Genomic DNA, 12,842 nt, shown 5'->3' with positions numbered 1-12,842 from the left:
GGCAGGACATACTGAAAGTGATGAAGGAGAAAAACCTGCAACCAAGACTACTCTACCCAGCAAGGATCTCATTCAGCTTTGATGGAGAAATTAAAACCTTTACAGACAAGCAAAAGCTGAGAGAGTTCAGCACCACCAAACCAGCTTTACAACAAATGCTAAAGGAACTTCTCTAGACAAGAAACACAAGAGAAGGAAAAGACCTATAATAACGAACACAAAACAATTTAGAAAATGGGAATAGGAACATACATATCGATAATTACCTTAAATGTAAATGGACTAAATGCTCCCACCAAAAGACACAGATTGGCTGAATGGATACAAAAACAAGACCCTTATATATGCTGTCTACAAGAGACCCACTTCAGACCTAGAGACACATACAGACTGAAAGTAAAGGGATGGAAAAAGATATTCCATGCAAATGGAAACCAAAACAAAACTGGAGTAGCAATTCTCATATCAGACAAAATAGATTTTAAAATAAAGACTATTAGAAGAGACAAAGAAGGACACTACATAATGATCAAGGGATCGATTCAAGAAGAAGATATAACAATTGTAAATATTTATGCACCCAACACAGGAGCACCTCAATACATAAGGCAAATACTAACAGCCATAAAAGGGGAAATCGACATTAACACATTCATAGTAGGGAACTTTAACACCCCACTTTCACCAATGGACAGATCATCCAAAATGAAAATGAATAAAGGAAACACAAGCTTTAAATGACACATTAAACAAGATGGACTTGATATTTATAGGAAACTCCATCCAAAAACAACAGAATACACATTTTTCTCAAGTGTTCATGGAACCTTCTCCAGGATAGACCATATCTTGGGTCACAAATCAAGCCTTGGTAAATTTAAGAAAATTGTATCAAGTATCTTTTCTGACCACATGCTATGACACTAGATATCAATTACAGGAAACTGTCTGTGAAAAATACAAACACATGGAGGCTAAACAATACACTACTTAATAACGAAGTGATAACTGAAGAAATCAAAAAAATCAAAAAATACCTAGAAACAAATGACAATGGAGACACGATGACCCAACACCTATGGGATGCAGCAAAAGAGTTCTAAGAGGGAAGTTTATAGCAATACAAGCCCACCGTAAGAAACAGAAAACATCTCAAATAAACAACCAAACATTGCACCTAAAGCAATTAGAGAAAGAAGAACAAAAAAACCCTGAAGTTAGCAGAATGAAAGAAATCATAAAAATCAGATCAGAAATAAATGAAAAAGAAATGAAGGAAACGATAGCAAAGATCAATAAAACTAAAAGCTGGTTCTTTGAGAAGATAAACAAAATTGACAAACCATTAGCCAGACTCATCAAGAGAAAAAGGGAGAAGACTCAAATCAATAGAATTAGAAATGAAAAAGGAGAAGTAACAACTGACACTGCAGAAATACAAAAGATCATTGAGTGATTACTACAAGCAACTCTATGCCAATAAAACGGACAGCCTGGAAGAAATGGACAAAGTCTTAGAAATGCAAAACCTGCCAAGACTGAGTCAGGAAGAAATAGAAAATATGAACAGACAAATCACAAGCACTGAAATTGAAACTGTGATTAAAAATCTTCCAAAAAAAAAACCCAGGACCAGATGGCTTCACAGGTGAATTCTATCAAACATTTAAAGAAGAGCTAACACCTTTCCTTCTCAAACTCTTCCAAAATATAGCAGAAGGAGGAACACTCCCAAATTCATTCTACGAGGCCACCATCACCTTGATACCAAAACCAGACAAGGATTTCACAAAGAATGAAAACTACAGGCCAATATCATTGATGAACATAAATCCAAAAATCCTCAACAAAATACTAGCAAACAGAATCCAACAGCACATTAAAAGGATCATACACCATGATCAAGTGGGGTTTCTTCCAGGGTTGCAAGGATTCTTCAATATACACAAATCAATCCATGTGATACACCATATTAACAAATTGAAGGAGAAAAACCATATGATCATCTCAATAGATGCAGAGAAAGCTATTGACAAAATTCAACACCCATTTATGATAAAAACCCTGTAGAAAGTAGGCATAGAGGGAACTTTCCTCAACATAATGAAGGCCATATATGACAAACCCACAGCCAACATCATCCTCAATGGTGAAAAACTGAAAGCATTTCCACTAAGATAAGGAACAAGACAAGGTTGCCCACTCTCACCACTCTTACTTAACATAGTTATGGAAGTTTTAGCCACAGCAATCAAAAAAGAAAAGGAAATAAAAAGAATACAAATCGGAAAGAAGTAAAGCTGTCACTGTTTGTAGATGACATGACACTATACATAGAGAATCCTAAAGATGCTACCAGAAAACTACTAGAGTTAATCAATGAATTTGGTAAAGTAGCAGGATACAAAATTAATGCACGGAAATCTCTGGCATTCCTATACAATAATGATGAAAAATCTGAAATAGATATCAAGAAAACACTCCTATTTACCACTGCACCAAAAATAATAAAATATCTAGGAATAAACCTACCTAAGGAGACAAAAGACCTGTATGCAGAAAATTATAAGACACTGATGAAAGAACTTAAAGATGATACAAATAGATGGAGAGATATACCATGTTCTTGGATGGGAAGAATCAACATTGTGAAAATGACACTACTACCCAAAGCAATCTACAGATTCAATGCATTCCCTATCAAACTACCACTGGCATTTTTCACAGAACTAGAACAAAAAATTTCGCAATGTGTATGGAAACACAAAAGACCCCGAAAACCAAAGCAATCTTGAGAACGAAAAAGAGAGCTGGAGGAATCAGGCTCCCTGACTTCAGACTATACTACAAAGCTACAGTAATCAAGACAGTACGGTACTGGCACAAAAACAGAAAGATAGATCAATGGAACACGACAGAAAGCCCAGAGATAAACCCACACACATATGGTCACCTTATCTTTGATAAATGAGGCAGGAATGTACAGTGGAGAAAGGACAGCCTCTTCAATAAGTGGTGCTGGGATAACTGGACAGGTACATGAAAATGTATGAGATTAGATCACTGTCTAACACCATACACAAAAATAAGCTCAAAATGGATTAAAGACCTAAATGTAAGGCTGGAAACTATCAATATGTTAGAGGAGAACATAGGCAGAACATTCTATGACATAAATCACGGCAAGATCCTTTTTGACCCACCTCCTAGAGAAATGGAAATAAAAACAAAACTAAACAAATGGGACCAAATGAAACCTCAAATCTTTTGCACAGCAAAGGAAACCATAAACAAGACCAAAAGACAACCCTCAGAATGGGAGAAAATATTTGCAAATGAAGTAACTGACAAAGGAGTAATCTCCAAAATTTACAAGCAGCTCATGCACCTCAATAACAAAAAAACAAACAACCCAATCCAAAAATGGGCAGAACACCTAAATAGACATTTCTCCAAAGAAGATATACAGACTGCCAACAAACACATGAAAGAATGCTCAACATCATTAATCATTAGAGAAATGCAAATCAAAACTACAATGAGATATCATCTCACACCGGTCAGAATGGCCATCATCAAAAATTCTAGAAACAATAAATGCTGGAGAGGTTGTGGAGAAAAGGGAACAACCTTGCAATGCTGGTGGGAATATGAATTGGTACAGCTGCTATGGAGAACAGTATGGAGGTTCCTTTAAAAACTACAAATAGAACTACCATATGACCCAGCAATCTCACTACTGGGCATATACCCTTAGAAAACCGTAATTCAAAAAGAGTCATATACGAAAATGTTAATTGCAGCTATATTTACAATAGCCAGGAGATGGAAACAACCTAAGTGTCCATCATCGGATGAATGGATAAAGAAGATGTGGCACATATATACAGTGGAATGTTACTCAGCCATAAAAAGAAACGATATGGAGCGATTTGTAATGAGGTGGATAGACCTAGAGTCTGTCATACAGAGTGATGTAAGTCGGAAAGAGAAAGACAAATACCATATGCTAACAAATATGTATGGAATTTAAGAAAAAAAATGTCATGAAGAACCTAGGGGTAAGACAGGAATAAAGACACAGACCTACTAGAGGATACTAGGATATGGGGAGGGGGAAGGGTAAGCTGTGACAAAGTGAGACAGTGACATGGACATATATACACTACCAAGCGTACAACAGACAGCTAGTGGGAAGCAGCCGCATAGCACAGGGAGATCAGCTCTGTGCTTTGTGACCACCTAGAGGGGTGGGATAGGGAGGGTGGGAGGGAGAGAGATGCAAGAGGGAAGAGATATGGGAACATATGTATATGTATAACTCATTCACTTTGTTATAAAGCAGAAACTAACACACCATTGTAAAGCAACTATACCCCAATAAAGATGTTAAAATAAATAAATAAATAAATAAAAGCCATACAAAGTATTTGATAATTTTCAACATGTTTTCATGAAAAACGTTCTCAACAAATTGGTTGTAGAAAGAACATACCTCAACATAATATAGGACATAACATGACAAATCCACAGCTAATACACTCAGGTGAAAGACTGAAAGAAACCTTTTCATCTAAGATGGTAAGAGGCATGCTCTAGCCACTTTTACTCAACACAGTACTGGAATTCCTAGCCAGGGCAATTAGGCAAGAAAAGAAATTTCAAACTGGAAAGGAAGAAGTCTCTGTCTCCATGTGACATATGCCTGTATATGGAAAATCCTGAAGACCCCACCAACAAAACAGTCCTAATAAAAAAATTCAGCAAAGTTGCAGCATTCAGTGTCAAGGTACAAACATCAGTTGTGTTTCTACACACTACAATGTAATATCAGAAAGAGAAATAAAGAAAAAAAAATCCATTCACAATAGCACTAAGACCAACAAAATACTAGGAATAAGTTTAACCAAGGAAGTGAAAGTTCTATACACTGAAACCTACAAGACAGTAATTAAAGAAATGAAAAACATGAATGAAAGGTTTCTCATGTCAATGATCAGAAGAGACAACACTGTTAAAATATCCATGCCATTCAAAGGCATCTATAGACTCTATGCAATCCCTATCAAAACTCCAAAGGCATTTTTCACAGAATTAGTAAAGAACAATTCTAAATGTGTAAAAAAGATCTCATAAAGCCAAAGCAATAATGAGAAAGAAGAAAGCCGGAGGAATCAAACTATCTGATTTTAAACTATATGACAAAACTATAGTTATCAAAACAGTATGGTACTGATATAGACACATAGACCAATGTAGCCAAACTGAGAGCCCACTATAGGTTAAATTAATATTTGACAAGGCAGCCAAGAATATTCAAGGGGAAAGAAAAGTCTCTTCAATAAATGGTATTGGGAAAACTGGATATTCATATGCAGAACAGTGAAACTGGACACATATCTTACACCATTCACAAAAATTAACTTCAAACAGATTAAGGATTTAAATTAAATGTAAGACCTGCAAATGTAAAATTTCTCCAAGAGAACACAAGGAAAAAGTTCCTTGCCATTGGAATTAACACAAAATATATAAAAAAAACTCATACAATTCAATAGCAAAATAACAAACAATCCAATTTAAAAATAAGGGGAGATAGCTAGTGGGAAGTAGCCACATAGCACAGGGAGATCAGTTCAGTGTTTTGTGACCACCTAGAGGTGTGGGATAGGGAGGGTGGGAGGGAGACACAACAGGGAGGGGATATGGGGATATATGTATATGTATAGCTGATTCACTTTGTTATACAGTAGAAACTAACACACAATTGTGAAACAATTATACTCTAATAAAGATGTAATAAATAAATAAATAAGAAAAGAAATTCAATTCCAACTGGCCTAAAACCAAAAAGGGAAATTACTGATTAAAAGCTCATTTATTAAAAGTAAATAAATAGGGCTTCCCTGGTGGCGCAGTTGTTGGGGGTCCGCCTGCCGATGCAGGGGACATGTGTTCGTGCCCCGGTCCGGGAGGATCCCGCATGCTGCAGAGCAGCTGGGCCCGTGAGCCATGGCCGCTGGGCCTGCGCGTCCGGAGCCTGTGCTGTCCGAGACGGGAGAGGCCACAACAGTGAGAGGCCTGCGTACCACAAAAAAAAATAAATAAGGGGAGGATCTGAATAGACAGTTTCCTAAGAAGACCTACAGATGGCCAATAGGCACATGAAAATATGATTAATATCATTAAGACTCAGGTAAATTCAAATCAAAACCACAATGAGATACCACCTGACACCTGTCAGAATGGCTATCATCAAAATGATGAGAAATGCTGTTGGTGAGGATGTGGAGAAAAGGGAATTCTTGTACATTGTTGGTGGCAATACAACTACTACAGAAAACATAATGGAGGTTCTTCAAAAAAAATAAAAGTAGAGCTAACATATGATCCAGCATTTCTACTTCTCAGTATATATTACAAGGAAATGAAACCTCCATCAAATAATATGCACTCCCATATTCACTGCAGCATTATTCACAATAACCAAGTCACAGAAAGAACCTAATGATCCACTGACAGATGACTGGATAAAGATATACATACACACAGTGCAATATTATTCAGCCACTAAAAAGAATGGTACCTTACCATCTGTGATAACCTAAAGAGAGCTGGAGGCTTTATGCTAAGTGAAATAAGTCAGACAGAAAAGAAAAATATTGTATTATTTCACTTATATGTGGAATCTAAAAAAAAAATTGAATTCACAGAAACAGAGAATAGAGTAGTGGTTACCAGGGACTAAAGGGTGGGGGAAATGTGGAGATGCTGGTCAAATGGTATGGACTTCCAGTTATAAGATGAATAAATTCCAGAGTTGTAATGTCCATAAAACAACAACAACAACAACAACCCCTCCCCCACAAAAGACAAATGACTCATAAACCCAACCAGTCTAGATAATTAAGAAAATTAATTTCAACCAAGTATTAAAGAGCAGGACTTGACCTATGTTAATTACCTTTATATGACACTGAAATAATATATTTGTTGAACAGTGACATTTATCTTTTACCTTATAAACAATACTGCAGTCACATCTGACACAGGATTTTTGAAACTACATATTGGATGCAAAGAGTGGAATGCTTCTACATTTACCAATAATAGTAACCACATGGATTCCCACCATAAACTGAAAGCTATGTATTAGATGCTGCTGCTGTTATCAGAATGATTACCATTCACAAATCAATGAGAAACGTAGGCACAGAAAATGTGAAGCCTGTGCCCAAGTTCAGGAAATGAAGATAGGATATAAATCAAGAATAATTTCATCCAAAAAGTAAACCAGTAATGTTATCATTGGTAAAATAACACTTGTTCATTAACTTAATACAGCTCACAAATTATAAGAAATTCATCCCCAAACTCTTAATAGGAATATAAGGAATATAATAGGAATAATTGTAAAGATGACTTCAGGAGGAAGACCTATAAACTATATTGTCAAATAGAACATTCTGTAATGATGGAAATGTTCTATTATTTGAGTTGTCCAATACAGTCGTCATTAGCCTGGTGGTTCTCAACTGAGGGGTAATGTGTCCACCTAGGAGATATCTACCAGTACTGGAGAACATTTTTGGTTGTCACAATCAAGAGGTACCACTGGTATCCAGTGGAGAGAACCCAGGGATGCTGCCAAATATCATACAATGGACAGCACATCCTCCATAAAATATCAGAGGACAACTGAAAATGTCAATTGCGTTGAGGTAGAGAAAAGCTGAACTAACCACGTACAGCTAATAAGCACTTGAGTATGGCTAATGAGAAAGGAGAACTTAATTTTTAAATTAATGTACTTCTAATTAAGAAAATTTAATTTAATAATGATTATACAGCTTTATCTACATATATAAAGTATGTAGCTAGAGATAATGAGCATAATATAAAAATAAGGATCTTGTTTCTCAAGTATTTTAAAAGCTGAGTATCTTCAAAGAACAGATTCTGTGATTAACATATACACACTACTAAATATAAAATTGATAACCAGCAAAGACCTACTGCATAGCACAGGGGACTATACTCAATATTATGTAATAACCTATAATGGAAAAGAATATATATGTATATGTATATACATAACAGAATCACTTTGCTGTATACCTGAAACTAACACAACACTGTAAATCAACTATACTCAATACAATTTTTTTTAATTTAGGGAAATAATGAGCATAAATAAAAGCATAAAAGTGAACACCCGTGAAGCTTTAGGACACATGTCCTGGCACCAAACAGGAAATCGCAGGGAAACTCTCCCTCTGTCATTGCAGGCCACTCACTCTTGCAGGGTCTCCACCCCCTTTTCTTTGTACTTCAGTTCTTGCTTCATCTGGATCAGCTCTTGTTTTAATCTGCAAAGCTAAAGACAAATTACATTTTTTTTCCACAAAAAGAAGCTGTGAGAAATGATTTCTACAGTTGTTAGGATTGTCATCTAAGTTTCTGAATAGCTTGCAATTCACGGGGTCACCCAGTCTCTCCATGACCTCCCATCCCTGGCATATCAAACAGCCCTGGCAGAGGGGCTGGCTCGCTTAGACACAGAAGGCCCGGGTCACCAAACAGCTTTCTACCCATGTGGAGCCCTGGAACCGGCAACAATTTTCTTTTTCAAGGTATTGATTTACACATTGCAATGAGCAAACTTTGTCATACTTTTTTCATCCTCTCTTCTGCTTACTTCCCATAGATCTCACCTAGGAAGCCCTGTTGCTCAAAGCATGGCTTCCCACTACCTGAAAGTCAGTCGCCTGCAGTGCTTATTTAAACAGGTGCTAGGACCCACTCCAGGCCTTGTTAAAACTCCACCTCCAGTTCCTTCAGAAGAAACCCCGCGTCTTCCCCAGGTCCCCCTGAGAAGGTCCCCCACACTCACTTCCCCTCTTCCATACCCAGTGACACACGTGTGGGGACGAATCAAGGACATGGTGACTGCACGGGACAGGGAGGGCTTGTAGACCCAGGGCAGCCCCTCCGAGCCCCTCGTGGAGGAGAGAGGCCCCTCCACCCACTTCTGGAGAAGCCTGCCGGTCCTGGAGCCTGGTGACAAAATGCCTTCCGAGCAAGGGGACAAAGGGCAATGCCCAGGAAGTGATTTTAAACCTAATGGTTCCCATGTCTTTTGTTCAACATCTTTGGGGCACCTGGCAGGCCTGCTCACACAGCACCCAGTGAAAATCGCAGGAAGGCTGACGTCTGGGATCTCGTAACAGGCGCAGCACCTGGTCACAGGCTGGGGCAAGCTCATGTTTCTAAGATGCCGAGAAAAATCCCCATGCAGGTGTCTGATCGCTCCAGAAAGCAGGCATACTGACAGCCCTTCTGAACCACGCTGGCTGGGGTTGGGAGCCATCTCTGGCAGCCGAGCGAGCAGGGGACACTTAATTGTGGGCCGTTTGCTGGCAGGGAGCCCTGCCTCTTCCAGGGGCAGCCAGCATGGTAATGAGACAGTTTCTATGGAAATGGGGATGGGGCTCACACTTTGAACTGATGCCCCAGGTGTTTTTTGTTGGTGCGCTAGAATGTGAGAACCACAGCACTAAAAGAGACCCTCTGGTTTAGGCACTGAGACACTAGGATGGGAGGCTTGGTCTCCAAGATGTCTCCTGTACCCCTCCCAGACACCAAAGACAAGAGGATGAAGGGATGGAACACGGTGGCACACAAAGAACCTGGCACCACTGGCAAAGAGCACCGGCACCTTCTGGTCAAACACCATCGCAGGCAAGATTTCTCTGGGAATACAGAGACCAGGGAAGAACGGCAGATGCTAAATCTGCCAAGGGACAGAGCTGGCCTCCCACTAATACAGGGCAGCAGCCCTGTGAGCTCGGGCCCGGACATCGCCAAATCTTTCCAAATGTTGGGTGAATCTAGCCCTATGAAATACACAGAGGGATACAAGCAATTTTTTGTTAGATGGGCTGAGGCTTTAAAATGAAACTTTTCTCTTCCTATCAAAGGAATTAAGTAAATCATAATAAGTGATGTTATCAGTATATAAAGAATACACAAGCTGCTTCTAGTGTAAAAACACTCATTTTTACTCACCCTGTCCTGATGACTTGCTATTTCTGCTTTTATTTGGAGTGGGCTGTACTTAGTATTTGTTGAATATCCAGAAAAGGCTAAATAGAAAGAAAATATTTTATTTTACAATAGATCCATTAAATTACATACATGCATACAGATAAGAACTTCATATTCACCTTATTAATTACCTCTTAGCATCACACATACAAATTAACATTAGCACTGACAACTAAAGAACTAACATTTCACAGTCTCAAATATTTTTAATGGTTGATTTTTACTTAAGGATTTGTTTGCAGATGACTTGACCTTTATATGAAAAATCTGGAAAAAAATGACCAAAAAAACTTCCAGTAACTAATAAATGATTATAACAAGACTGTAGGATATAAGGTTAATATATAAAAGTCAACTGCTTTCCTAAATACCATCAATAAACAAGTAGATCTGAAATTTAAAACACAATACCATTCACATGGCACCACCAAAAGTGAAATAGTTATAAGTTTAACAAAACTTGTACAGGAGCTATACAAAGAAAATTACAAATCTCTGATGAACTGAAACAAAGAAGAACTAAATAAATGAAGAGACATTCCATGTTCATGGATGGGAAAGATTCAATACTGTCAAGATGTTACTTTTTTCCAGCATGCTTTATAGATTCAAAACAATCCCAATCAAAATTCTAGCAACTTATTTTGTGGACATCAACAAATTGATCCTAAAGCGGCAATAGGCCCAGGACAGCCAACACAATACTGAAGAAGAACAAAGCTGGAGAACCTATCAGAACCTATCAGACCTCAAGACAATATAAAGCTACAGTAATCAAGAAAGTATGGTAGTGGCAAAATAATATGATAGCAAAGACAGTCTTTTCATCAAATGGTGCTGGAACAAGTGGACATCCACATGCAAAAAAAAAAAAATCATCTAGACACAGACTTCACACCCTTCACGAAATTTAACTCAAGGCCTAAATATAAAACGCAAAACTATAAAACTCTTAGAAGATTACATAGGAGAAAACTAAGAGGACCTTGGTTTGGAAATGTCATTTTAGATACAATACCAAAGGCAGGATCCATGAAAAAAATAATGGGTAAGCTCAACTTCATTAAAATTAAAACTTCTGCTCAGTGAAAGACAATGTCAACACATGTGAGACAACAAATCACAGACTGGGAGGAAACATTTGCAAAAGACACATCTGATCAGAACTGTTATCCAAAATATAGAAAGAATACTTAAAACTCAACAGTGAGAGAACAAAGAACTCAATTAAATGGGCCAGAGACCTTAATGGACACCTCACTGAAGAAGATAAACAGACAGCAAAGCATATGAAAAAAGATGCTCTAAATCATACGTCACCAGGGAAATGAAAATTAAAACAACAGTGAGGTTCTACTGCACACCTATTAGAATGGCCAAAATGAGGACACTGACAACGTCAAATGCCGGTGAGGATGTGGAGTAACAGGAACTCCCATTCACTGCTGGAAGGAATGCAGAATGCTACAGCCACTTTGGCAGTTTCTCACAAAACTAAAAACTCTTACCATGTGATCCAGCAGTCACACTCCTTGGTGTTTACCCAAAAGAGCTGAAATTTTATATCTACATAAAAACCTGCACACTGCAGAAGGTTCATAACTCAAAACTGCCAAAACCTGGAAGCAACCTAGATGCTCTTCAACAGGTGAATGGTAAATAAACTTTATTTCAACCAGACCACACAGTATTATTCAGCACTAAAAAAGAGAAAAGAAATAAAAAGCCAGGAAGCCATAAAAAGATATGAAGAAACCTAAAATATACACGTGAAAAAATATACAAGTGACAAAAGCCCATCTGAAAAGTCTGCATGCTATATGATTCCAAGTATATGACAATCTGGAAAAGGCAAAAACTGTATTCTACAGCAAAAGAATCACTCATTGCCACAGGTTGTAAGGGGGAATTAATAGCTAGAAACCAGAATATTTTTAGAGAAGTAAAAATACTCTAAAAGATACTATAATGATACGTACACATCAGTATACATAGGTCCAAACTCACAGAATGTGCAGCACCAAGAGGGAACCTAATATAAATGATGAACGCTGAGTAATGATGATATGTCAATATATGTTCATCAGCTGTAACAAATGTGCCCTCTGGTAAGTGATGGAGGAGGTTGTGTATGTGTAGGAGCAGTGGGATATGGGAACTTTTTGTACTTTCTGCTGAATTTTGTTGTAAATATAAAACTGTAAAAACTAAAGTTTTTTAAAGGTAGCTTTATAGTAATCTGTCAGTATATGGCAGGCCTGAGAAAATGCAATTCCTCCAAGGTTTTTTCCCCACACACACTGAAGAGCCCACAATTTTATCCTGAGTTGGATTTCACAGATATGTAATAGCTAAAATACAATACATGGCTTACTGCTTTCATAAACAGTGAAGTGCACATGATTTAAAGTTCTTTAACAGGCACAGCATCATTACCAAGAATAACCCATATCTAGGGGTGAATAAGACATAACTTTTACACAGTCAGCCACTTTCTGGCAGCACAGAGTGCTGCAAGCCTTTTCCAGTGTCTCGACACCTAGACCACTTTAGTGGCCGTTTCTAATTTCTATCACCCCGTCCACCTCTCTGCATCCCTTTTTCTTGATGCTTCTCTTTTCTCTTAGGCCTTGAAGATACAGTGACTTGGTTCCTGTCCCTTTCTGAGTTGTGGAGACTCCTCTTTCTTCATCTGAGAGTCACCCCACACTGGTGTATTCTGCATCCAGGTCATT

The 12,842-nt window shown here is 37.9% G+C and overlaps 1 protein-coding gene across 1 annotated transcript in view; it reads right to left on the bottom strand.

Annotated features, from left to right (window-relative positions):
- LOC309978845 (protein WWC3-like) overlaps positions 1 to 12,842 on the bottom strand; it is a gene marked incomplete at both ends in the record, with an annotated part of 165,365 nt that overhangs the window by 123,568 nt on the left and 28,955 nt on the right. The window contains 2 exon segments of the mRNA XM_082865490.1: positions 8,298 to 8,377; positions 10,069 to 10,145. Coding sequence (XP_082721616.1) covers positions 8,298 to 8,377; positions 10,069 to 10,145 — 157 coding nt within the window.

This window comes from Leucopleurus acutus, assembly GCF_964270905.1.
Source record: "Leucopleurus acutus genome assembly, chromosome: Y".
Classification (NCBI taxonomy): Eukaryota; Metazoa; Chordata; class Mammalia; order Artiodactyla; family Delphinidae; genus Leucopleurus; species Leucopleurus acutus.
Note: the sequence above shows the minus strand (reverse complement) of the source record. Positions and strands in the feature narration are given on the sequence as shown.